Source organism: Lates calcarifer, linkage group LG21, assembly GCF_001640805.2.
Source record: "Lates calcarifer isolate ASB-BC8 linkage group LG21, TLL_Latcal_v3, whole genome shotgun sequence".
NCBI classification, from domain to species: Eukaryota; Metazoa; Chordata; class Actinopteri; family Centropomidae; genus Lates; species Lates calcarifer.
The window spans coordinates 22,459,714-22,487,481 of record NC_066853.1 but is presented as its reverse complement, the minus strand read 5'-3'; the positions used below and the strand labels follow the sequence as shown (position 1 = coordinate 22,487,481).

General features: G+C 39.0%; 1 protein-coding gene across 1 annotated transcript in view; it reads left to right on the top strand.

Annotated features, from left to right (window-relative positions):
• Positions 1 to 1,985: 1,985 nt before the first annotated feature.
• The window catches only part of myo7aa (myosin VIIAa), a 41,270-nt gene continuing 15,487 nt past the window's right edge, over positions 1,986 to 27,768 (top strand). The window contains exons 1-27 of the mRNA XM_051078954.1: positions 1,986 to 2,090; positions 4,643 to 4,756; positions 5,414 to 5,566; positions 8,004 to 8,188; positions 8,420 to 8,541; positions 9,426 to 9,568; positions 10,143 to 10,256; positions 10,588 to 10,656; positions 10,862 to 10,946; positions 11,491 to 11,567; positions 11,784 to 11,903; positions 12,279 to 12,421; positions 13,022 to 13,232; positions 13,346 to 13,481; positions 13,734 to 13,840; positions 16,626 to 16,763; positions 18,132 to 18,290; positions 19,284 to 19,376; positions 22,435 to 22,529; positions 23,157 to 23,241; positions 23,363 to 23,581; positions 23,883 to 23,990; positions 24,372 to 24,581; positions 25,539 to 25,745; positions 26,077 to 26,253; positions 27,065 to 27,154; positions 27,263 to 27,390. Of these exons, the coding sequence (XP_050934911.1) occupies positions 1,986 to 2,090; positions 4,643 to 4,756; positions 5,414 to 5,566; positions 8,004 to 8,188; positions 8,420 to 8,541; positions 9,426 to 9,568; positions 10,143 to 10,256; positions 10,588 to 10,656; positions 10,862 to 10,946; positions 11,491 to 11,567; positions 11,784 to 11,903; positions 12,279 to 12,421; positions 13,022 to 13,232; positions 13,346 to 13,481; positions 13,734 to 13,840; positions 16,626 to 16,763; positions 18,132 to 18,290; positions 19,284 to 19,376; positions 22,435 to 22,529; positions 23,157 to 23,241; positions 23,363 to 23,581; positions 23,883 to 23,990; positions 24,372 to 24,581; positions 25,539 to 25,745; positions 26,077 to 26,253; positions 27,065 to 27,154; positions 27,263 to 27,390 (3,593 nt within the window). The remainder of the gene's footprint in view (positions 2,091 to 4,642; positions 4,757 to 5,413; positions 5,567 to 8,003; positions 8,189 to 8,419; positions 8,542 to 9,425; positions 9,569 to 10,142; positions 10,257 to 10,587; positions 10,657 to 10,861; positions 10,947 to 11,490; positions 11,568 to 11,783; positions 11,904 to 12,278; positions 12,422 to 13,021; positions 13,233 to 13,345; positions 13,482 to 13,733; positions 13,841 to 16,625; positions 16,764 to 18,131; positions 18,291 to 19,283; positions 19,377 to 22,434; positions 22,530 to 23,156; positions 23,242 to 23,362; positions 23,582 to 23,882; positions 23,991 to 24,371; positions 24,582 to 25,538; positions 25,746 to 26,076; positions 26,254 to 27,064; positions 27,155 to 27,262; positions 27,391 to 27,768) is intronic.

Genomic DNA, 27,768 nt, shown 5'->3' with positions numbered 1-27,768 from the left:
TAATGTTCAGGTGGCTCAGTTTGCCAGACAGAGTATTTACCTAATTAAACTGACATATACAGTATGTGACACACACTCAAACAACCATCACACACACGCACATACAACCTAGAGTCATCAGGTCACATCTCATACTACACAAACAGCTAGTGCTCTTCCCATTTTTCTCTCCTCTTATAGAGTAGGAGAGGGGGGAGGAAAGGAACTGTACTTGAGCTAAATGCTAACAGCAGCATGCTAACATTTTTACAATGTTAATGCTAACAGTAGCATGCTGATGTTTGGCAGGAAAAAATGTTTACCATGTTCTCATGTTCGTTTAGCTTGTTAGCATGCTAACATTTGCTAATTAGCACTAAGTACAAAGTACAGTTGAGGATGATGGAAATAGCATCAGGTATTTTGTCATAAGCCAAAATATTAAGTTCAGGGAATCAAAGTTATTACAGTTCATCCTCTGGGATCATAAATGTGTTAAACCCTCTGTTGTCAATTTGGAAAAGTCAGAATTAACAAAGTCAGTAAGACATATCATGTGGGAACCATGAATATTGGTGAAATTTTATTCCAATCCATCAAGTAGATGTTGAGATATTTCACAGGATAAGTGAAAATGTTGACATGTTTGCACTTGAGGAAAGGTTTGTAGCTCATTTCATCCTCTGCAGCAGCATCCTCTCCCTCTGTAGATCATCTTGAGCACCTTATTAATGGTGTCCTGCCAATAGGGGCATCGGTTCAGAAAACTCTCTTATGGATCATGTTGGTCCCTCAGAGGATGAACCCTTTAGGAACACAAGGATCTAGACATCTACTGTTATTAGATTGTTTTGTTTTTAATAATATCTTATTTTATGACTGCATATTTTATCATTTTTGTATTTATGATCATATTAAACTATGATGATGATGATGATGATAATACTCTTTCTGGGTTAAATCTAATCAGGAGTGTGGTCTTTCACAGATAGAGGTGAACTAATTGTTACCTAATGATTTATTAATATTGTAACTCCCAGTATGTTCTCCAGTAACTCATCATTATCTACCATATAGTCCTCATTAAGAATTTATTAAATATCAGGTCGTTCCTGATTTGTCCCTTAGTAACTACTCACATTTTGTGTACTGTCTTGTAAAGTGTTACCATTTTCATCACCAGTACACTTATATTGTCCTTAATGTTTCTCAGTCAGTAAACACATAGTTTATGCTGTATAACCTGCAGAATTCACATTGCAATATGAGCCTTTAGTGTATTTATCTATACAGAAATCCAACACCATAGGACACACCTGAGGAGGAAGTGACATCTTGTTGCCATGGGCGACAGGGGAGGTTGTAGGTTGACAAAGTGTGAGTGTGACAGAGAAAGAGGGAGGGAGAGCAGGAGGATAGTTCAAAGATGTTACTGCAGCTGAAAGTAACAGGTAGCAGGAGGCTGGATTGTATCTGATATTTTTGATTTTTTTTTTTTAATGTTCTCGACAGTTTAGAGTGGATAAGAAATACACAGAGAGATGGGATGGAAAGTCACAAACCATTATGCTGTTTTGTGTGACCCTGTTGGACAGTAAGATGTCTGATATTAGACCTGTTTTTCTTGTCATCATTTCTCTGGCATCACTTAAAGGGCATTTCAGGCATTTCAGCTTTTTTTAGATGAACCCCTGGAAGACAAGCAGAGGTGACATGTGACTCTGACACCTCTCTGGAGGTGCACCTGTGATGAAGATTTTGATGTTTTCAATGACAGCTCTATGTGTTGCCCTGTGGACTTAACCTGAGTCATGATAGTTTGATATTTTATTTATTTTCCACAGGAGTGGAAGATACAGAGGAATCAGAAATTATCAGATCACCAGATCAATTTACACACCTTTCTACCTGTTGTGGATATCTTACTTTTTCTCTGTGAACTGGAAGACTGCCACCATCAGATATCACAGTCAGAGTGTGTGTGAGTTTGTACTGTGCATGTGAAGATGTACAAGCGTCGGGATTATGTGGAACTCTATGAGAAGGATCAAGCCAAATGGGCACTGATACGCAACGTCAACACTGTAATGAAACACAGCACACTGCTGCCGGTACGCTGCAACTGTGTGTGTGCTTGTATGTGTGTGTGTGTGTGCATGTGAGTGAGTGTTTTAAGTTTCATGAATCATAATTATATGTCTTTACTCTGTGGGATTTGTTTTGCGTAAGTAACGTGTGTGTTTCATGCATCAAATGTTAATTATCACCAGCCACAAAAGAGAGGCTGGTAACCTTGTGAATCTGTGTGTGTTTGTTTGTGTGTTTGTGGGTCATTATAGCACAATGTGGTTCTGGCAGGTTTTTATATTTCTGTCTGTCGACAGATTTTCTTATCACAATAGCATCACAAACTTGCAGCATACATTCATGAAACTTTCCAGGTGTGTAGTTGAAATGAAGGCTCGGTTTGAAGATGGGTGTAGTCTGACCCATGAGCACTCAGTACTAATGTAATAATGTAGTGTAGTGTGTGTGTGTGTGTGTGTGTGTGAGGGGGAGAGAGAAAGAGAAAGACACAGAGAGAGATGTTGTCTCATCTCATATTGCGTAACTGTATGTTAAAATAATTATACCTGAATCACAAAAATGTGGTTTTCTGTTTTAACGTACCTTTGTGTGTGTGCGTGTCTGTGTGTGTCTTGGTGGATGTTATTAAGATCCACATCACAAAGGCAATGCTTTAACTTTAACTACAGTCGTGTACATTACAGAAAATAAGTGATTCTATTTTAAAGACATGGTCTTTAAAGAGAATTGTGCTTATTTGCTTTCTTGCCAAGAGCTTATTGAGACAATTTATATAATTCTCATATCTGTCTCATATCTGTTAAATATGAGGCCAGTTAGCTTAGCTTAGCACAAAGACTGGAAACAGGGGAAAACAGCTAGCCTGGCTCTTTACAAGAGTGACAAATTCAGATTTTAACTGTGTGTGTGAAAAAATAAATACAGCTGTCTTACTCATTTAAATGTGCTGCACTGACCAAAGAAGTATATGCAGGTGCATATTCCTAGTAATTTTTTTCAGTGAAAGGTGTATTTCTGCCTCGCCATTACCGCGCTACAAGATAAAATTGCCTTTGTGATAACTTGTCAGAGTAGTTAGATCCTGTCCCAGAGAATTACACACCACTCTGCAGTGTTATGACATCTGATAAGCCTTCACACTCATGGATCTGTTATTTAAACTGGATTTTCTGCATCATATTTCAACAGCCTATACATTTTACAGGAAACATTATAGCAACCAGAATACATTCTATATTAATAAAATGAATTTTGTTAATTGATATATTTGGCAAATTGCAAATATGCTGATACTAATTTCAGGCAGTGTAATTGTTTTCCAAAAATATTTGATCAGTACAGTATCCATTTGTGGTAACTACATCATTATTTAACAAACATGCCTCTGAATGTCCTACAATTATGTTTCCTACATAATGCATTTGTTCTTGCAGTTTAGTTGTTTAAATGTAATTTCCAGGAGAAGGGTATAGAATGCCAGACTAGTTCATGGTCAGAAGCAGTAATTTCCTGAGAGGCACAAACTATTCATTAAAGAAAATGATGGTATGGGCCTCAGAAGAGAAAAACATATGATCTCATCTCTCTGTTCTTACACGATTTCTGTTAGGTACTGGTACAATTAGCTGTTTACCTTTGTTTAGCACAACTATGAATATTAGCACTGGCTGTGAAGTACAAATGCAAACAGCTAACTAACTTTAGCCATACTTTGTCAGGTTTGGGTGAGATGTTGTTGGTTTTTATTTGCCAGTCTGTGACTTGAATGTCATGGTGATATAAGATAGGCTCAAACTGAGGCTAGTGGTGACTCTGTGTCACTGTTGGAACTGTAACTGATTACAGGTATCTGCATCCAGGAGTGAAGCCACTTTTCAGGCCCACATGGGGTGAAAGTTGGCTACTCAAAAGGTCTACACCTCTCTGTACTAACCCTTCTTTCCTCTCCTACATAACAACTGTGTGATGGTTAGATGTCCTCCCTGTCCACCTCGACAAATTCCTGGTAACATGTTTTGTGTTTTTTCTTGCCAGAATCTCTCAGTCCAGGCTGGACTGTCTGTCTGGATCAGGAGATCATCTGGGGTTTATATCACCCTTTTCAGACTGCACTGTCTATTTAAAAGCTAGAACTGATTTTCTAATCCTGCTGACTTAATGTAACAGCTTTGTAATCTGAGTAAAAGTCAACCCACTGTAAAGGAAGATCTATAGTAATATATATGATATGAGGCTTAATTTGCCACACAGTCTGACCTTACTTAAAAGGGTTCATATCTCTAGACTGTATTAAGCCTGGTCTACGTGCAGAGTGAAAATGGTTATGATTCAGATATTTGAAAAAATAAACATTGATTCTAATCATGGGTCTGATCATTTTATAACATTCATTTAGATGGTGTAATCTAGGCACTGTTCGTTTTGGCTCTGATTCTGACTCTGATTTCTCATGTGGTAGTGCCTCTTGTTGTTGATTTAAAATCCTGATTCTTTTTCTGATGCTGATTTGGCTAAATTATCATTCTGATCCTGATCCTGATCCTAATTGCAGTTTTAATTCTTGACTTCTTTCCAGGGCGACTATGTCTGGTTGGACTTGAAGACGGGTCGGGAGTTTGAGGTGCCGATCGGTGCAGTGGTCAAACTCTGTGACTCAGGACAGATCCAGGTGGTGGATGATGAGGGAAATGTAAGTTCTGAAACACTGTGTGTTTTCTTACTCAGTTTTTAAAGGTCCCTTTATGTAATGAATGTGTAGTGAAATCACTGCACTCCCCACTGTAGCATAATATATCTGTTATGCTGTCTATTATGGGTGCTGTGAATGAGTCAACAGGGGAGTGATTTCAGGCACAGTGCTATTCAGTGCAACTGATTCTAAATAATTTGAGATCCTAAATTCATACATATTTCTCTGGAGCAGTAAAATTAAGTTAAGCTCAGCTAAAAAGTTTCCAAGCTTACCTGTACCTGACTCAAATTAATTTTCACAACAGCAGTAAGCAGTTCGTTAGAACTATGATCCAACAAAACTGCCTTTAGCCAGGAGCTTATCATGGCTATCTGTCAGTGTAGCACAAGTTACCTCCAGAGCATGCATTCATCCTGTAATGTGGCAAATTCAAGCAAAGCAATCTTCTGCACATGTTATGACATTATGGCTTAAATACAGTCCAGCTTTGTTCCTAGTGTGGAGATAGTGAAAATTGCAAGAATCAGACCCAGACTGGGTCTGCGCTATCTGCCCTCAAACTAGAACTCCAGAAATTATGTCTTCAAACATAAATGCCAGTTGAATGCTATAATAATGAGACTGTTGTGTTATTTACTCCCTCTCCCCCTCCAGGAGCATTGGATCTCCCCCCAGAATGCCACCAACATCAAACCAATGCATCCCACCTCCATCCATGGTGTGGAGGACATGATCCGCCTGGGAGACCTCAATGAAGCTGGAATTCTCCGTAACCTGCTCATCAGATACAGAGAAAAACTCATATATGTGAGTATTACTGTTTTGTTTTTGTTTATTAATGCAGTCTGCTTGCAGTGTGATCTTCTGTTTTTCTCACTCAGATATAGATCACAAGTGAAAACCTTAGGTTACACTTTTCCAGTCTTCAACTGTCCAGTGTTGGTGAACCCACTAAAGCCTCAGATTTCTGTTTTATATACTTGCTTTTCAACCACATGTTTGCATAGACAACCAGCTACATTATGAATGGAATTGTTCACGTACTTGTCTATGTATTATGTGTGAGGACATTTGGTGAATTCTGAGATCATCATCATTATCGTAGAAAAAATGTTGTGACAATGGCAAATATGTTTCTCTCTTGGTGTATTCGCTTATCCTCAAAACTTTCCTCCACTGTTGTTGCTGCTGATGTACCTACCCTGTCACAATCCCATGCTGCCCCTACTACACTACCATTCATGTTAACTTGTTGAACGTGTTGTGCATTCTGAGATGCTTCTCTGCACACCTCAATTGTAAAGAGTGGTTATCTGAGTTACTGAAGCCTTTCTGTCAGCTCCAAGTCTGATTTTTCTTTTCAGAGCTGCTACTCACTAGACATTCTTTCTTTTTCACACCATTCTGAGAAAACTCCAGAGACTGTTGTGGGAGGAAAATCCTCAGAAGTTTCAGAAACACTCAAATCAGCCAGCCTAGGACCAACAGTCATGTCACAATCACCTTTTTCCCCATTCTGATGTAAACATTAACCAGATACTGACCTGTATCTGCAGGATATTATGCAATTACACTGCTGCCACATGATTAGCTGATTGGATAGCTGCATGAGTAAGCAGGTGTACAAGTGTTCCTAATAAACCCCTCAATGAATGTATATATGTTATTACAAGTACCATAATATCTCAATATCTTTTATTTGAGGGTTTTAATTGAACATGTTCTTTTAATGTGTTTTTAACCAAACGATATGAGTTTATTTCTTATTTATGTGCACTCTGCTAATTCTGCCGTTTCTGTCATAACTTGATGGCAGTATGAGGCAAGGACAATCAATTCAGTTTCACTGATATGATGCCAATAAAGATGGCTTCATTGCTAACTGTTGAATGGTTTCTAAGCATTAATGTCTTACCTTAGTCCATTCATAGTTAACAATGCACCAACACTGATACTACATTTTTTTTATTTGGCCCCTCAGTGACTACTAGGCGTTTTAAACTTTTATCCAGGGCTTGAATGAGCTTTACTAACACTCAAATCCATTCTCAGATTTCTGCTGCTGGCTTCTTCTCTGCTTTCGTCTCAATGTCCTGCTTCGTTATTCTCTCTGTTTCCTTACTTACTGTCCTCCCTCCTCCCTCTTCCTGTTTCCTCTGAAGACAAACTGTGGTGGCAGGGTAAGTCAGCACCTTCACCTCAAGCATGGCTGGAGAGGAATCTGACCTACAATATCACACTAAATGCATGTATTTAATGCACATCTTTAATGCAACAGCTGCATGGTCTCAAAAACAGCCACATGTGTATTCATGCAAATGTCATATTCACCAGTATCTCTAAACAGTATGCATGTTGCATGTTTTGAATATTTCATGTAGGCACTGTTCTCTCCTCTCATTAACTTGATTCTACAGATTCTCCAAACAAAGAAAATTTTAAAGCTAAATGGACATTATGATGGACTGAATGTTTAATTTTATTTTGCTCTTCACAAACTGCTACCATTGAGTGTGACATACAGCACACTGTAGAAAACACAGTATGTCATGACTCAAAGACAAAACTAAACTGGCATGGAGGGAAAACGACCTCTTTTTTTAAACGCTGTGGAGGTGTCATGTTGCTGCAGGATAAGTTAAAAGGCTTTATAGGACTGATTGGCTCAGAGTCAGCGATGACCATGTTCAGCATTGGCGCCTGGGTGCATGTTGATTTGTTTTCAACATGGCCGTCTGTTCTCCTGTGGCGAACACTGATACGTTCTCATTGTCATCTTTCAACATCTGAGCTACGAGACCTGTGTCACCTCTACCTTCCACCAATCACAACTCGTTGCCACAGGTCAAAACAACAAAATAAACGAATGAATTAATCAAGCTGAAAACAACAAAAAGAGATAGTGTGCATGTGTATATGCATGTGTTTATGTGTATGAGAACTGTATGACACTATGGTGGAATTCAATTTAATGAGCAATTTTACGTTTGTTACTTAAAGTTTATTTTGTTAATTGTACTTCTCTACTTTTACTTAGGTATAAGGTTGAATGTTTGACCTTTTTTTGTAATGGAGTATTTTTACATCGCAGTATGACTACTTCTGCTTGAGGGATCTGAGCAATGCTGTCCAGTATGTCTTACATATCACTGGAATGAACACAGTCAAACTAGCCATAAAGTTCAGGCTAACAGCAGCTTCAGTCCAAAATAATTAGCTGTTCATTCTCCTCCTCTCTATGCAGACATATACTGGCTCCATCCTGGTGGCCGTCAACCCTTATCAGCTGCTGCCCATCTATACGGCCGACCAGATCCGACTCTATACCAACAAGAAGATTGGTGAAATGCCGCCCCACATCTTTGCCATTGCGGACAACTGTTACTTCAACATGCAGAGGAATAACCGTGACCAGTGCTGTATCATCAGGTAAGAAACTGTTCAGACTGCAAGCAAAAGTGGCTCAAATCCAAATCCCCCATATGTGACAAAGATCTTCCTTTTATCCACACTTTTGTGATCCCTTAACTTTTGGTCTGGCACGATCATCAAGTCACACAAATGTGTCAAATGCTTTGGTTTACGATCAAGTACCTGCAAAAGTCATGGGCTGATTATGAGACAATGGCCTCATAAAAATGTGTGTGTGACTCTTAATAGTGGTGAGTCTGGAGCAGGAAAGACAGAGAGCACCAAACTGATCCTTCAGTTCCTGGCAGCCATTAGTGGTCAACACTCCTGGATCGAACAGCAGGTCCTGGAGGCCAATCCTATACTAGAGGGTAGGAGCACACACACACACACACACACACACACACACACACAGTCTGAGTCTGAGGCTCGTTACTTTTTTACTTTTTGTTATGTGATTGTTGTTGTTGGAGCAGCTGATAACAGCACAGAACAGAAACCACATCGACCTGGGAGAAGGTGTGTGCAGGCATGGAGGAGGACAGTAGGTGGGCAGAGGGGCATGGCTGTGTCTGAAATGACATGAGAGTTAGTGGCATTGTCAGCCACAGCCGTGAAAGTCACATTTATTAATTTTTTATGGTTTGCATTTTTATGGCATTTTTTTATGGCTGTACTCTGTGAAGTACAAGGGATTTGACTTTGCCCTTTAAAAAAATCCATTTAGGTTTAACTCAGGGACAAGATGATAAAATGTATTGGTCATCTAGTGGTTGTATGTGCATACAGTTTATTTACAGGTGCATTTTATGTCTGAGATGGTGATAAAAGTATGTTATCTGTCCATCCCACGCTCCATGGAGAATGGCAAAGTGTGCTATAGTTGTACTGCATTGCATCATTTACATACATACAGTGCAGTGTGAAAGCCTCACCTAAAAGAAAATCAATACTGCAATGTCACACCACACTATGTGCATCTAATGTTTCAGTCTCATCTTAGGTTCTCCCTCATGGAACCTAATGAAAACATACAGTGTATGCATTTGCAAGAAAGAGAAGATATAGGACAGTTCCACTAAAAGTCATCAATAAAATCCTTGAGGAGAGTCCTGAACCTCAGCTGTGTCTGAAACACAAAATGTAAAACTTTGGTTCTGGCAGGTCTTTATCTGGTATTAATACAAATATATACATAAGTACACATGCATGCATGTGTCATCATTATGACAGGTTTCTGTTGTTTCTCTTCCAGCCTTTGGCAATGCTAAAACAATCCGCAATGACAATTCATCTCGTTTTGGGAAATATATCGACATCCATTTCAACAAGAGAGGAGCCATAGAGGGAGCCAAGATAGAGCAATACCTGCTGGAGAAATCCAGAGTCTGTCGACAGGTACGGCACAAAATGACAACACCTGTCCAACGTTTACACTCCTTAGGATATTTTCAGTGATGAACTGAAGCAGGGAATGAAAAATAATGTTTCAATTTGTTGTTTGGCATTTGAATATCCCAGAAGAGCTTACAAAGTGGTTAAAAAAAAAAAAAAAAAAAACTTCAAGTTATTTCTGTTTTAATGTAGAATCTATTGTGCAATCATGATATTTGGTCCATTGAGTGCCACTAAACACAACAACAATCAAAAGTCATTCTACTTTTCTACTACTGTAATTTGTATTTCATAGCAGTGTAGTTATGTGTATAGTATTTACACTGCACACATACTGTATACACTCTTCACTTCAGATGTTAATATATTATTGGTGCATTGTTCTTATTGTTCATACTTACACCTGTATGCTTATATTATCAGTTTGTTCTCACACAAATATTTGCACAAATTGTTTACCCACTCTAAGGTATTGTGATGTGTATATTGTGACTTTCTTTTTTTAATATCATCTACTTAATTTTACCATTTTTGTTTTATGCAACATTTAGTTTTTTCCTCTTTCCTCTCTCTGCAGGCCTACGATGAGAGAAACTACCACATCTTCTACTGCATGCTGAAGGGCATGACTGCAGACGAGAAGAAGAAACTGGGGCTGAGCAAAGCCACAGACTATGCCTACCTGACCATCGTGAGTAATGTTTCACTTTCACTCTCATGTGTTCAGCTTCGGCTGTGTCAGTCATTGACTTTGAAATTTGTACTTATTGAATGGTCACCCAGTCAGTGCACAATAACCTTTAAAAACTGACAAAACAAAGGTGATGATACAAGTTTGACCTCAGGGATGTAAAACAACAGCTGCTCAGACCAGTTATTAAGTTTTATCCTCTATAATCAACCAGTAGGGATTCCTTTTGCTATTCACTAATCCTTCAACCCAACACTAACTGAAATATTAAAGGACAAAGTGATGATATTGAATATCTGATAACTACATGGTGTTTTTTCTCTCTCTGCAGGGTAACTGTACAGTGTGCGATGGCCGAGACGACTTGAAAGAGTACTCCAACATCCGCTCTGCGATGAAGGTACTGATCAAAAGCACACACTGATTACAGGAAAACAAAGAGACATTAACTACAGGTCTGTGTTACTTTGACACTTAAACCAGCTAGTTAAAATCTTGAGCTGATTAAATATCACTTTAAAAAGTGGATTCTCATGCATTCCAAACAAACTGGAAGGTGATTATGTGTCCACAGACTTACAGATTTCCTTTGCTCTGTCCTGCAGGTACTGATGTTCACAGACAAAGAGAACTGGGAGATTTCGAAGCTGCTGGCTGCTATTTTACACATGGGAAACCTCAGATATGATGGTAAAGTGTCATAGTCAGCACATAATGTCACAATGTCAGATGTTTTTATTAAACACAGCATAAGTTTAACCACAGGTTCACTATATAGTCATTTAACAACAGTATCTCCTAACAGCAGGCATTTCCTCTTCAGTCTGCATTTAAACACATTTCCCATGTATACAACTATTAACAGGCACATATGTTGAAAAAATGTTTATATACAGATTGTGACTGAAAGACTAAAGCAAGAGTACAAATATAGAAATAGAAAAACGATACATGATTTTAGCGTGATTTGCGATTTGCTCAGTTGATTTAATTGTTTTTGCTGTTGTTGTTATTTGTTTGTTTTTACTGCATAGTGACCTCCCCACACCTCCAAAGCCAAATCTATATTCTTGCTTTACATGTGATGTAATGTTTCTCCAGAGTTGTGTGTCTGACACTGAGAGAGAAATTTGACTGGCATTGTAATTTTTAAACCCCTTTTGCTCAATATTTTTGTATTTTCATTTTCATCCTCTCTATATGCTACACACTCTGTTTAACTTTGACCCTGCAGCTCGAACCTACGACAACCTGGATGCCTGCGAGGTTGTCCGCAGCCCTCACCTCACTACTGCTGCTACACTGCTGGAGGTGATACACACACACACACACACACACATACACACACAGAGCAAATCAAATCTTTCAGAAGCTTTTAGGTCAGATATTTTGACAGTAAACCTTTTGATAAAAGCAGTTTTATATAACATAAGAATGAATAACCTGAAATTTTATTTTTCATTGTAGTGTGATTAATTGAATGAACTAAAAAAGAACTCCTGTGTGTGTGTGTGTTTGTATGTTCAGGTGGACGGTAAGGATCTGATGAACTGTCTGACCAGCCGAACTCTGATCACCAGAGGAGAGACCGTCTCCACCCCGCTCAGCATGGATCAAGCTCTGGACGTACGGGACGCCTTCGTTAAGGTACAACACTAAATCATTTAAACTGTCTTATATTTATCTTTGTTAATCCACTCATTAGTTAAAAGCCTGGGGATATCCTCTGTCAGAGGAACTCAACATGTTATCACTTATAACCTTAAATGTGGTTATGTTTGCATTGAGTGTTACTCAGTGTGTGAACACTAACTAAAGTGTTAAACCTATTTCCTTCCTCATTCACAAAGCCAATATTTTATATATTTTAAATCTATCTTTGTTTACATTCATGCTTTCTAACTAACAGTCTTCTTCTTTCCTTCGCTGATACATTGCTGCATTTCTTGCACATTATTGTCACTGAAAATCAGTGAAATAGCATGAAACCAATGGTGCTTTTGTGTGTGTGTGTGTGCACAGGGTATTTATGGACGTTTGTTTGTGTGGATTGTGGAGAAGATCAATGCGGCCATTTACAAACCTCCATCCTCACAGCCCAAAGTTCTTAGACGCTCCATTGGACTGCTGGACATCTTCGGTTTTGAGAACTTCGCTGTCAACAGGTACCACACATACACACACACACACACACACACACACTTGCATGCTCACATACAATAATTATACCCTTTCCCCATCCCATTTCTGTTTCTTTTTTTCTTTTAAATTGGCTACAGCAGTCTCAGTCCTGACAGGTCCACACAGCCTGCTATACATTATAAAATGTAATGTGTTTATTTAGAGCAGCAGCCTTGAGTTGGTCGATTGAGAATTACTTTGACCTTGTTGTTGCTGCAGCTGTTAACTGGTTAAATCTGGTAGCAGTTTGTTTTGCTTAAGACTCAGGAACATGTGATTGTGATTGGCTGAAAGGTGAGAGGGCGGTGACAGCACCACTGTGACACTATTTTCTATTATATTTCTTCCATCTCTTAACATGCATTTCCTATCATGAGATTGGATTCCATTGTTTTCATCTCCTGTAGTTCTGAGGAACCATATATCAACTCTGAATAAAGCTGTTGTATCTCTTGCCTCTTACAGTTTTAATATTCAGTATGTGAACCTGCACTGAAATTTCCTCCTCTCAACCCTGTTGTTTGAGAGTGAAACTGTCTTCTCATCATCAGTTTTCGTTTCACCTCTCGTCCTCCTTCCCGCAGCTTCGAGCAGCTGTGCATCAACTTCGCCAATGAGAACCTGCAGCAGTTCTTCGTCCGTCACGTCTTCAAACTGGAGCAGGAGGAGTACAACCTGGAGCACATCAACTGGCAGCACATCGAGTTCACTGACAACCAGGACGCTCTGGACATGATCGCCATCAAACCAATGAACATCATCTCACTCATTGATGAGGAGAGCAAGTTCCCTAAGGTACGAACACTCAGATGACAGATGGTGGATCGTTTATCGCAGGTTTATGATTTATAACAAGTTTTCAAACAAATACATGTATCTATTTCTATCTGTCTTTGTGTCTCCTGCAGGGCACAGACACCACTATGCTGAACAAGCTGAACTTTCAGCACAAACTTAACACAAACTACATTCCTCCAAAGAACAACTATGAGACTCAATTTGGCATCCAGCACTTTGCTGGGGTGGTTTTCTATGAAACGAGAGGTCAGAGTCACTTCATGCACACTAGAAAGCATCACTATCACTAACCTACATGCCTACAACTTGTTTTTCTATTCCTAACTGACATTGGTCTAAATTGAGTTTGCTTTTTCAATCTTTTTCACATAGTCAGTGAAACAGCAGTCTCTTGCTGCTTTATTGCATACTTGTGCTACACTGTGCAGTGCTGTAACACAGTGTTTATGTATGTGTTTGTGTTTTTATTTTATGTGCATGTGTGTGTCCATCCTGTAGGTTTCCTGGAGAAGAACAGAGACACTTTATACGGTGACATCATCCAGCTGGTTCACTCCTCCAAGAACAAGTTCATCAAACAGATCTTCCAGGCTGACGTTGCTATGGTATTGGACACACACACACACACACACACACACACACACACACACACACACACACACACACACACACACACATACAGTATATTGGCCATTCAACACTCAACAAGGTTTGGCTTGCTTCAGTTTACACACTTCCATTTATTTTGAAAGTTCTGACCGGAAGTATTACTGTACACCGCCTTGTATGTGAACAGCGAGGGACCAAACATTAACAAAGGTGATATTAACTGCAGGGATGTTTAGTAGAATGCATTACGTGGTGCAGGAAGAATTGAAAATTAAATATACAAGTAAGTACAAGTAACCATATTAATACCGCTCAACATAATAGCAATAATCATTTTTCGTAATAATAATAATCATCACGAGGATTATATCTATCTCATTTCCACTGAAGAATGTGAAGTTTGAGTCTCTCTTAAAGAACAATCACCTGATAATTTATTTCAATTTGATTAATTAGATTTATTTTGAAAGTGATTAGCGAAAGTTTTACTGTTTATTGTGTCTAACTTGAGAAGTAATTTGATGTAGGTCCTCCTTGTGACCACTAGAGGGCAGTACATGGATGAAAGCGTTGACAACAAGTGTTAGCAATTCTACGTCTCCACACCAGAACTGCATTAACAACTCTTAATAATGATATTAACTGTAATTGCACCAATAGTGATTTAGTACACATTGACGTTAGGAACGATTAGAAATAACGCGTTAGTCAAATGTACGTAGACTGTATACCAATAGTATAGTAGTGTTGCAGTTTCTTACTGTGACCACTGGAGGGCAGTATTTACCTTTCTAAATAGTGAGCAGCACCAGTGTAAAGACACACACAATACCGGTGAAAACTTTCAAAGTAAAACAGGATACCGTCTCCGAATGCACCGGTTGGTGCAGGAGTCTGTCGCTAGATTGTGAGGGTTTCCTGTCTTGCTTTATCTTTAATTGGGTGGTTAACATTTGATGTGGGCGGGTCATTTTTATGACAATGAGGCGGTTTCCAACCAAGTTAAGGTTCAGTCCACGGTGGACATTGAGGTAGGCTAGCTGTCTTAACGCCAGATTGTCGCAGTTTGTGTCAAAACAGGAGACGTCTCTCAAATCTGAACACACTTATGAGACAGGAGAGACGACATTTGGCGTGACTTTCACTTTCCACTTATATGATTAGCTCCGATGTCCATCGAAAACAAACACCTAACTCGTTTAAAAATCATGGAAAAAGACGCTCCCCTAAAACACCAGAACTTACCTGAGAATTAACACGTTTAACTATTTTCTTTGGTATGAAAGTAATTCACTAATAGTTGTCAGTACATTTAATGGTCTATAGCAAACATGAACTGCTAACGTTGAATTCGGCTTACTTAATTTTCCGAATTGTAAACAGATAAAAGTTTTAAAACGAGGTTTAACCTGTAGTCCACAGCATAATGCATTGAATCCATGGCCGCTTTACATGGATCCATGTAAGTGAAAACTTGTAGCTAAGTATTATCCCAAAGATCTTGTTGAAAAAAAAATATGTATTACTATTTAAGCCCGTGCTGTATAGAAATGTAGATTTATGCAGTGATTGAATTCCTAGTTAATTGGAAAAGTGAAAGAGAAAAAGAAAGTTTCCTTAAAAACATAAGATAAGTTTATGAAGTATGTCTAAACTGGAGCAGCTGTTGTGGCTTGAGTCTGGCTTGACTCATGTTTCAGATATCTGTGGTTTCCACCAAAGAAAAATATCTTTTTAAAGTAATAACTTCAAACTTTAAAACAGCAGTTTGAGAACCAAAGAGATGAAATTATTCAATAATTCACACACAATCAGGTGAATGTTTTGTGAGGCACAACCCCTACTAATGAACTGTATGTAAAGTAGTTAAAACTAGCTTCACCTTGAGCAGCTACTATATTAAAATGCTGCATATAGATTGATGTATCAGTATTAATAATCTCTTGATGAGGGATCAGATATCAGTCACAGGAGACATTTTAATGCAGAGCTAGTATTTTACACATTAAGATAATAAAACCTCTGTATTTTTACTTAAGTATGATTTCAAATGCATAGCTTTTACTTGTAATGGATGTATTTTACGTCATTGTATAAGTAATTTTTCTTGATTAAAAGATCTGAATACTTCCACTGATTTGGACTGAGCAAATAATACATTTTAACAATGATTGTAATTATAAAGATGTCTCCCTTGTGAAATTATGTTAAATTAGCAGTATTTCATTATCGTTTAATCTGCCATCATTATTTTCTGAATTAATAATCTGTTTTGTCTGTAAAATGTCCATAATAATTTCCCTCAGCCTAAGAGATGTGTCCAGTTTATTTGTTTTATTTGACCAATGCTCCAGTGCTCAAACAAATTCAGTTTGTTATCATATATGATCATGAAAAAGCATCAGATCCTCACAGTTGAGAGGCTGGAATCAGCCAGTGCTTTTCATTTTTGCTTTAAAAATAGTTGCTGGTGAGTCAGTTGACTTATCAATCATGGATAATTGACTAATAGTCCACCCTTTTGACATAGTAGTTGCTGTTTTTGTTCTGTTGATTGCCATTTATCTCTGAACCTGCGACATCAGCAGACAAAGACTTTTATATTTAGAGACTGAAAGAGGAAAAAGGTTAGTGTCAGAGCTCAGGAAGAGAAAAGAGAGTCCTCATTGTTTCTGACCCTGAAACTTTCTACACTTTGTCACTTTGTGTGCATGTGACTTTGTGTGTGTGTGTGTGTGTGTGTGTGTGTGTGTGTGTGTGTGTGTGTGTGTGTGTGTTCAGGGAGCAGAGACCAGGAAGCGCTCACCCACTCTGAGCAGTCAGTTTAAGAGATCTCTGGAGCTGCTGATGAGGACTCTGAGCGTCTGTCAGCCTTTCTTTGTTCGCTGCATCAAACCCAATGAATACAAGAAACCCATGGTGAGTATCTGCACTTTATATACAAACAGAATAGAATTACTTTTTAAGGATTTTGAATAAAACCTTTTGGTAGTACATAGATCCTTAACTTAAGAGTACCAGCACAACAGTAGAATAATACTGCACCATAAGTAAAAGTTCTGCATTTAAAATCTGACTCAAGTAAAAGTACGAAAGTTTACTCAATCAGATTACTGTGCTTTAACTATCAAAAAAGTAAAGTAAAAGTACTGGATCTGCAGCAGGCATGGGCTAGTATGAGATTCTGATGGTGTCATAACCTTAAGCAAAAATATCACAGTTTCTCAAAGTCGTGATATTGAAATTTAAACTGAGTTATTTTGCAATGCCTCGTAAGAAAAACAACTTTTTCCATTGAAAACATTCTATTATAACACATAATATTTGGAATATTAGTAAATGTGTGTGCTAAGCTAAAATAATCAAATGTATTTGAAAAAAATTAAATAAGTGCTGTCCCTTTAAAAAAACAAACAAACAAACAAACAAAAACACAAAGAAAAAAACACATTTTAACATTCCAGCTACACAGGAACGGTATGATGGAAAATATTGGTGGTTTTGAAACCTTGACTTTTTAAAATCACGGCGGAGCTTGAAACCAGTAACCAGCCCATGCCTACCAGCACATTCTGACAGGTATCAGTAGGGTAGCACATTCCATCAGGTGGAAAATAACTAAACTAGTGTAGAGATTCTGATGGTATGATAACCTTAAGCAAAAATATCACAGTTTTGCTGTATCATGATGTTGCAATTGAAGTTCTAAAGTGAGTTATTTTGAAATGCCTGGTGAGAATTTTATTTTTTAGACACTACAGAACAATTTAAAGATTAGCAAACATGTATATTAAGTTAAAATAATATTAAAAAAAATAATATTTTTTAGTTTTAAGACTTAAATCTCCTACAAAAAAAAAGTTGTGTTTCAATACTAATAGTTTTTCAGTATAGACCTTTTCAGACTATTTGATTAATCAGATAGTGTTAAATGGAGGGCCAATCAGTACACAGATGCATGAAAAAGAAAACATAATAGAAAATTAGAAGCAAAGACAGTAGCACCCAGTGTTTCAGACATATGGCCTTTTAAAGTTTGGACTTTAATTTAAACACCTCTGACAAGGTGTGAACTTTATAATGGCCACATTTTGAAATTATGACCTTTAACCTCAGCACCTTCATCAGGTTATGTTTAAAAAATAGAACAAAATCTACTTGGAGGTAACTCCTGAAGTGTTGCCTGATTTTAGAGGACATAATCTGAAATTCAATAAACTGCAAACTTTTAACACTCCAACCTTAAATTCATGCTTCCAGTTACAGCTGTCATGTTTGTGTCTGTAGTTATTTGACAGGGAGCTGTGTGTGCGTCAGCTGAGGTACTCAGGTATGATGGAGACCATTCGTATCCGCCGTGCAGGATATCCCATCCGCTACACCTTTGTGGAGTTTGTCGACCGCTACCGGGTGCTCATGCCTGGAGTCAAACCGGCATATAAACAGGTAGAGGTGTAACTATGGTGTGTGTGTGAGAGAGAGAGAGAGATGAGGTGTGTTTAATTACTGTATTAGCCTGAATATAGGACAGTATTTTTTTCCTGGAAATTACTGTTGTAAAAGGGGGGTCATCTTATATGTGAGACAATAGTGTGTCCACAACATTAGATATTGTTTTTGAATGGAGGGTCCCAGTCTTCTTCAGAGTGTTGCATAATGGGTTGTTTGTAGCCTTGATGTTGCCAGGCTAGCGAGTTCATTTATAGAGTTAGACAGCCCTGAAAATGTTCTGTTAGCTCAGTTTAACCTTCAGGAGCTTCTGAAGGATTATATAACATTTATGCTGCCAGCGAAGAAATAAACTGATGACAACTGACCGGTGCAGAAACAGACTGTGGACTGAATCATCTGTCAGGCAGTCAAGAATGACCACAGTCTCAGCTCCAAAACACACTAACTGCTGGAGAAAATAATGTTGCTTGTGTTTGTGTGTGTGTGTGTGTGCGCGCGCCTGTCACGATAACACAATTTCTGATGCCTGGAATCAATCAAATGATATGATGTCTGTTTTCCTTCTACCCGCCTGTGTTGCAGTTTCCTCCCTCTCTCTGCTGGTTTGGACATCCTGTCTATGTGTGTTTGTGTGACAGTTTAGTGTAAGCTTTTATACGATTATATTTAAGTTTAAGTTAAAATTGGGGACATTGTTGGGTTTTGGTTTGGTCTGTACAGCTGTGACTCAAGTGATAATCCTGTTTGTTTTTCTTAAATTGAGCTCACAGTAACTTATCACAGCACCAAACCTATTCTTTAACATTGTCATTGTGACATGTCAGTATTTAGCTCAAAGCATCACTGTGCCTGAGTGCAGCCTCATAGAGCTGCTAGCATGGCTTTAGACTTTCAGTCCTTTAAATATGGTAATCACAGTCTCTCTCTCTCTCTCTCTCTCTCTCTCTCTCTCTCTCATTCTGTTGTTGTGTCTCTCTCTCTCTTCAGGAGGACCTGCGGGGAACCTGCCAGAGGATCGCTGAGGCGGTGCTCGGCAGAGATGACGACTGGCAGATGGGAAAGACCAAGATCTTCCTCAAGGTACTCATGCATTGAAAAACAAATCTACTCAACTGCACTGACATGAACAATAAGATGAAACAATAACATATTTAGATGCAGCCTTGGGGAAATGTTTTCAGTTAAATTTTAATTCTTTATGCAACCCCAATTCTGCTTTGTTACTATACCTTTACTAGAAGAGTTTTATTATGTTACATTTTGGAGGGAGATGACTACAAGAAAATCCCATCTGGATCAAATCTGACCTTGAATTTAAAAAATAAACTGACCATATCACAGAAGAATGAGCAGATCCTTCATACGGCCTCTCTGATGTTCATGACACCAACACCTGCAAATAGAGTCACAGAACAAACATAAGAGGCTTGTATTTTGTGAGGCCACATTACAAAATGAAATTGAGTGTTTAGGATGTGTACTAAATAACCACATCATTTTCAGTTCAGTCATTCACTCTCTCCCGTTTCCTAAATTTTAAGGGTTTTCCGTATGTGCTGGCTTAAACAATTTCAGATGACTCCTGTCTTAATATTTCAAGTCACGTCACCATCACTTTTTTCCAATGTCATAATCTTAAACTGGATAAAAGGATTTTTGTCATCGGACATCTGGATCTTAGCTGAGCAAACGGTCCTGTGTCCTCCCAAGAATGTCTCAGAAACACAGATTTTTTATGTGAAACTGCTTTATTCTCTGTTTTTACTGATTTTAATTACTTGGCCTGTTTGTTTTGGTTCATGTAACAGAACTCTTGAACTCTTGAGAAACTAAACAAGCTAAGCTAATGTTAGCACCAAAGGTTTGGTCTGAACAACAACTGAACCTCTTTAGCCCCTTGCTGCCACATGACTGACTGATTCTATTTTCATTATGAACAGGTGTGTAGGTGTACCTAACAAAGTGGGCAGAGCATTAATACAGTGGTGTATCATATAATCTTTATAATTTTTTCCTTGAGTATTCAACACATTATACAACAGACAACCTTGTTCAGCCTGCCCAGCATCAGCTGACTGGGAATGAACCATTTGATCACAGTAAATGAGGCTGTCATTGTTTCCATTACACATCTCTGCTGATGGGAAAGACTGTGTGTTTTGGTTTCTCACTGTGTGTGTGTGTCTGTCTGTCTGTTTAAGTGTGTGTGTGTGTGTGTGTGTGTGTGTGTGTGTGTGTGTGTGTTTCAGTTCCCATCAGGTGTGTATATAAAATTTGAGTATGCACTGCATATGTGTAAATGTGTGTGTTCTGGCTTCCTGCCACATGAGGACAGATGATGTGCTAAGGTCAAAAGTCACTGGGAAGGCACATCCGTTAGCTGGTTGCCATGGTGACACTGTCATTTCTTTCCACAGAGGTTAAATGAAAACGTCAGCTGATGATGACTGAGGCTCAGCGGTTTGTTTTGACAGTATGGGACTTGTGGAGCTCCCCCTGGGGAGTTTTACATGATGTCAGATCTTGGTTTAGGCCAAAATACATTTCTGAAACATCCAGGCCCCTCAGGTTGTCTAGGACAGGTCTGCTCTCTTTCCCAAGAGTCAAAACTCAACATAGAGAGGCAGCTCCACATATCTGGAACAAAGTCCCAGATAACTATTTTCTGAGAATAACCATCATTATCATACAACTGGTGATCCCAGCTTTCCCCGAAAAGGTGGAGTTGGGTTTGTGAGAAACATTTAGATTTTTTGATTCCTTCACGTCCTGTGTGCAGAGCTGTCCCACCATTGACTGTGCCTGAAACCGATATGAAGGACGGGGTACTAGGAAGGGTAATAAAATCTATGGCGTTTGAACTAGAGGAGTTAAGATGTGTTTCCCTGTCTTAGCCCAACTTTGTGTTTTAAATTGATTGGTCAGGTTTATTTTCACACAAATCTCTTAACTCTTTTTTTTTTACATCTCATCTCTGTCAGGCCTCACTGCTCCACTTAACAGGAAGCAGGACAGGAAGTAGAAAGTGCAGTGCTGTGAAGGCAGGGCAGTACCCACACATCCCTGACAGGATGTGGTCAGATCAGCCAGAGGGCAAATGGACAGATGACAGGAGGAAGAAATGGAAGGATTTTTAGTGTCATGTAAGCCAGTTGGGAAGCTGCCAGATCAAAACCTGCAGCAGGAAAGTTCTATAAGTGTAGCTTTGTGTTTAATGTGACAAGTGACAAGTTCACTTTCAAACACTTTGGTTCAGACTGAAATATCTCAGCAACTGCTGGATGGATTTCCATGAAATTTTGTAACAATATTAACATTTTATAGAGGATGGAACTTAATGATTTGAGTGATCCTTGGACTTTTCCTCTTGCGCCACCATGAGGTTGACTTTTCTTGTCTTGAAAAATGATCGGATGGATTGCTGTCAAAGATGTTCATATCTTCCTCAGGTTAAATTGTAATAACTTTGGTGAGCCCTTAGGTTTTTCTCTAGTGCCATCCTCAGATAAAAATTTCAGCTTGTCCAATACTTTGGTTTATGACAAATCACCTACAAAACTAATCACATTCCCATTGTCCTCCATATGTCCTGTGCTTTGTGTTTAGTGCTAATTAGAAAAAGTAAGCATGCTAAAATGGTTAGGTCTTGACTGTAGTAATCAGTATACCTTCAAATCATCAGCATTGTGAGCATGAACCACCACCAGTGTCCCAGTACAGCCTCACAGAACTGCAGAGCTTGCCTCTAGGGACTAAAAAGAGAAGCCACTTCACTTATGGTATCTAATTAGGCAGTGCTCTGACATTTTTAATTATTTGTCTAATTGAAGTGCAACAAATACTTGTAGGATAATCAATATTTATCCTTGCTCTTGCTGTTCTTGTTATCTACACTACAAAAAAGTTATTCTTCTTCAGCCCCTGTAATTACAGCCATGACACTGCTCTCCTTTGAGAGGCAACTCTTTAAATTTTACAACCAAAAAGTCAGAATGACTCCAAAACATCAAACAGAGTCACTGTGTCACACTTCTATCATTTAGATCTGGTTAGGCTCAGTACAACTAAAAATACTTGTTTAAGGTTTGCATTTTGTGCTCACATTTGTTATTTATTAGTTCTATCTCCTGTGGTGTAGGATCACCATGATATGCTGCTGGAGATCGAGAGAGACAAAGCCATCACTGACAAGGTCATCCTTATCCAGAAGGTGGTTCGAGGTTTCAAGGACAGGTAGGCCTTAAAAACCTGATTTCAGTGTTTGTATCCTTTGATGAAAGTGCACAGTTGATCCTGCTCATACGGCGCTACTGTAGCTACCTGTGCTGTTCACTCCAGGGCAGTGAGCCACTGATAAGATGGATTCATTCACATGTTCACTAAAATACTGTTCATTGTCTGGGTTTAGTTTTTTAGTTAGAGGAGACACCATATTGTCAATATATAATCAGCAACATCAATACTGTTACTGTGATATTTCTATTCAGTATCTTATCTTATTTCTTTAGCGAACATCTAGGGGGAGATTTAAATTTAGATCACTAAATCTCCCACTAACATTACTGACTGAGACAGAGCTTTTCTTGGTATTTCTTATTAATAGTAGATCAACAGGTCAAGCAGCTAAATCATCTTCTGAACAGCAGATTCGTTGATGAAACATGTAAAACATTTCGTCATAGTTCTCGTTTTTAAAGGTTACTTCTTATTGAGTCTTTGTTTTGTTTTGGTTGTGAAAACTGGGTTGACAACAAATTATTTTGGTCACTGTTTTTCATTAACAAAGTTAATGCTGTTGGTGCTAAAATGTTTTGCCATGTAAATATTCAGGAAAACTGATTTTTCATCTCCTGCCATCAGATCTAACTTCCTGAAGATGAGGAAGTCGGCTGTGTTGATCCAGAAGACATGGAGAGGGTATCACTGTAGGAAGAACTATGGAGCTGTGAGGAGCATCTCTGTGTTTCACACCCCGCACCATTAGTATCAGAAAAAGTATCCGAAAAGGTTGATAATAAATCTCTCTTCTTCACTTGCCATGTCCTTCCTTCTCTGTGTCCCTTCAGATGCGAGCAGGCTTCTCTCGCCTGCAGGCTCTGGTTCGGTCCAGGAAGCTGTGTGCATCGTATCACGTGGCCCGTCAGCGGATCACAGGCTTCCAGGGACGCTGTCGGGGCTACTTGGTGCGCCGGGCGTTCAGACACCGGCTCTGGGCCGTCATCACCATTCAGGCCTACACCAGAGGCATGATTGCTCGCCGGCTGTACAAGAGGCTGAAGGGAGAGGTAGATGCACAAGTCTGCCAATTTAACATGCCCAGGGCTGGATCCCAAAGTTGCACCATTCCACTGTTCTTTTTATTTTTCCAACTTGTTTTACCATTTAAAATGATCAAGTAATCTCTCAAATAATTCCCTCAAATTAATTTTGCCACCGTTGTTCCATAGGTCCCTCACAACATGCTGTTTTTGATTTTGAACTGAGATGTCAGCAAGACAAAGTGCCCACTGGGAGCTGAGCCTGTGTTGTTCTGGTAACCAGCTGCTGTTGTTTTTTAATGGCGGACTCCTTTCTGTTCCCCTTCAGTACCACAGGAGGTTGGAGGCGGAGAAGATGCGTCTGGCAGAGGAGGCCAAACTGAGGAACCAGATGTCTGCGAAGAGAGCGAAGGCTGAGGCTGAACGCAAACACCAGGTGGGAGTTGAACAAGGAATTCACAAATTTCTATTCATATCTAAAACCTCAGGTCATGTGTCATTTAAAATGAACTGGAATACCGTGTTCAACTTCAGGATATCTTGTATTTCTTTTCTGGAATATTCCCCTGGTCTTACTCAGTATGTTTACTTGGTGAATATATTTTCTCTCTTGTGAATCCAGTTTTAGAAATCAGGTCATTGGAGAGAGACTGCAACTCTGCAACTTATTAGCATAAGACCCACACTGATTGTTAGCTTTTTGAAAGCTACAACTTTGTTTTGTTCTGTAAGCCATTCCAACAGAGGGCACCCAAAATGTATAATAGAGCGTAGAGGCCTGCTTCACAGATATTAATGTGATACTGTTCATTTCTAGGAGCGTCTGGCCCAGTTGGCCAAAGAAGACGCAGAGCGGGAGAAGAAGGAGAAAGAGGAGGCTCGGAGGAAGAAGGAGATGGTGGAGCAGATGGAGAAGGCCCGTATGGAGCCCGTCAACGACTCTGACATGGTGGACAAGATGTTCGGCTTCCTGGGGACGACTAACTCTTTCCCGGGGCAGGAGGGACAAGCCCCTGCTGGCTTTGAAGTGAGCTAACAGTTTTCCTCTCACAGTAGAAGACAGAAGTTGATTATTGTCTCTTGGATGTTTGAGCCACAAAATATACTAAACTGCAAATTGTATAATCAGCACAAATATAGAATTGAATTGAAAAAATCTTTAAATTATAAATACATATGGTAAGGATTTATTTTAACTGCAGGATCTGAAAAAAAAATCTTAAAAAATCACTGAGCAAAAAAAAAAAAAAAATTAGAAAACTGACATTTAGTTACAAAAGACATAATTTTTCTCTTTTCAGTCACATTCAAATATTGGATCTGATTTATTTCAGCTCCCAGTCAGTCATTTACAGTACCTTAAAATATTAGAAAGACTTTACAGATGTAGTTTGACTACTGTGACTCTGAAGTGTTTCAAAGAGAACTGAAGGCACTTGTGATTTAGCATGAAAATGTCAAGAGATTTCCAAGGATTTTGTCATTTTTCATTTTAGTAATCTTGACACATTTTACTGCAAACTTGAAAATGTAAGCCTGTTGAGCTCTTTCTGTCTGCAGCTTGATGAAAAGGAATTGTTGTATTTTGTTTTCAGTTATTTTATTTAATTTCAGCATTTCATGTACTGTAATGTGTAATTTTGATACAGCCTCACATTTTAACATGTCAGTGTTCAGCTGCCTCTTGACATTTATCCCACTTTAAGTGCATTCAATGATTTGTTGTTGCATGTTTATTTAAAAAACTAAAATATCCAGACACATTGAGGACATGGAGACTGATGAGAAGGAGGGAAAAGAAATGTCAGTTATCAGAAAATGTGTGGCATGTAAATGAAATGGATTGAATAACGTTATTGCTTATTCTGACATTGTCTAAAGAGGTCAGAGAATTGTCTCATTACTTAGAGAAGACTCTGATTTGAAAACATTAAAAAAACACCAAAGTTTCAAAGCACTGACTGAAGCCTTGTCCCTGCTGCAGGACCTGGAGCGGACCCATCAGGAGCTGGTAGAGGAGGATCTGGACGAGGCTCTTCCTCTGCCTGAGGATGATGATGAGGAGGATTTATCTGAGTACAAGTTTGCCAAGTTTGCCGCCACCTACTTCCAGGGCACCACCACGCACACCTATGTCCGACGACCTCTCAAACAGCCGCTGCTCTTTCACGACGATGAGGGAGACCAGCTGGTACGTCACCTGTGATCCTGTAGCAGTCTAACCAGTTTTATACAGCTGTGCAGATTTTTGCTGTTTCTTGGAAAGAAGTTCACATCTGGCTGACCAGTCAACTTTAGATACTTTTGATTATGCATTAATTAAAAAGATGATTCATTATTTTGTATATTTCTATTTAATTTACATCTGTATGAAAACAGAGAATGGTGCAACATTTCATATTTTTGAGGCTGTAATGTAACTTTTTCAGTCTCTGGTCAAAACATGTCATAACAGGCATTTTTAAAGAACATTTCACCTGATGAACTTGATGAATAAATATATCTTCCATGTCCCGGCCCAGGCTGCTCTGGCAGTGTGGATCACGGTGCTGAGGTTCATGGGAGATCTGCCAGAGCCCAAGTATCACACGGCCATCAGCGATGGAAGCGAGAAGATCCCCGTCATGACCAAAATCTATGAGACGCTGGGGAAGAAGACCTACAAGAGAGAGCTGCAGGCTCTGCAGGGGGAGGGGGAGGTGAGGAAGATGAGAGGTGGGAGGGGAGGAAGAGTTAGGGTTAGGGATTTTGAGTTTATAAATGATTAACTGCTGCTCTGTACTGTGCTGCTGTTAGTGATCTTACTCTAATTCATCAGCACCGTATCCCCCTGTAATGACAAACAACATCTCTTACATTAGATTGTCTCCCTCTGCAAATAAGTTACAATAAGTGGAGTAAGTCTGACATGAGATTTACTGTGGACCTCCATCCACAGAGGATGAGGAACCTCCTGATCTTTCTTATATCGCCACCATCAGGCCAAATTTCTTTAAACGTCAAGATGAGAAAGAGAAGAAACCAAGAACATTTAGTGATTCCAAAAGCCCAACTAACTTAAACGTATTATGTAATACATAAGATTATTATATCATCAGTTCAGGTGCATGTTGTTTCTCGTAATGAAACCATTTCCTCCATCTTCTTTCATGAAATTCTGAATTTCCTCTCTCAGCGTGGACATGATTTCTGTTACCATTATTTAGTTTTACATTTCAGAGCAGAAATCCTTACAACTTTAAGTACATTTTCATCAGGTAACTCCCTCGGGTTTTTACATTTTTAGCCCATTAACAGAGGTCACCTAATTTATTTGATGTGTTGGGATATTAAAAAAAGGCATCTGTTTGTTACTCAAGAATGAATGTGAGCAGGACTTTGTGGAACATTCAAACCACTTACTGGTCCTCTGCCTGACTTCATTCTGAGTGTGTTATGTATCATGTGTGCTGCTAGCAGGAGAATCTCAGATGAGCCTGTGAGCTTTTTCTTATCTTGTTCTGCGTCCAGACGCCTCACTCTGACAGCCACAAGAAGAACAGCGTCCGACACAAACTGGTGTCCCTTACCCTGAAGAAGAAATCCAAGATCACTGAGGAGGTGAGAGGCAGAGAAAGGGGGATCATGAAAACAGCTTACCTCTATGATATTTACATCTCTTGGTGGCATGTTGCATTACTAGAAAAGTTACAGTGTGATGCTTCACAGGTCACCAAGCGCCTTAACGATGGCGAGCACGGTCTCCATGGCAACAGCATGCTGGAGGATCGGCCAACATCCAACCTAGAGAAACTTCACTTTATCATCGGAAACGGGATCCTGAGACCAGCACTCAGGTACACACACATGCAAAAAGTCATAATAGAGTTTAGCTGGTAAAAATTCGAATTCATTATGAGCATCGGTATATTAAAGTGTACTGTCTGGCTTGGATGTGATTAATGTATTTATGAAACATCAGCAGAAGATCAAGGCTCATGTAAAAGATAGTAAAAATCCTTCACTTTCACTTCCACCTTTGGACTTACAAAGATCTTTATCAAATTTCTTTGGACTTAAAATTGCTCTGAATTGAAGAGAAAGCTCAGAAGACTTTAAGTTGGTTAAGACTGGTCTGAAAACCATGGTTAAACTGCTGCAGGTATCCATAATAATAATAATACTGTTAATACTGATGATCCAAGATGACAGAGTGGTGATGATAAAATCTGTAC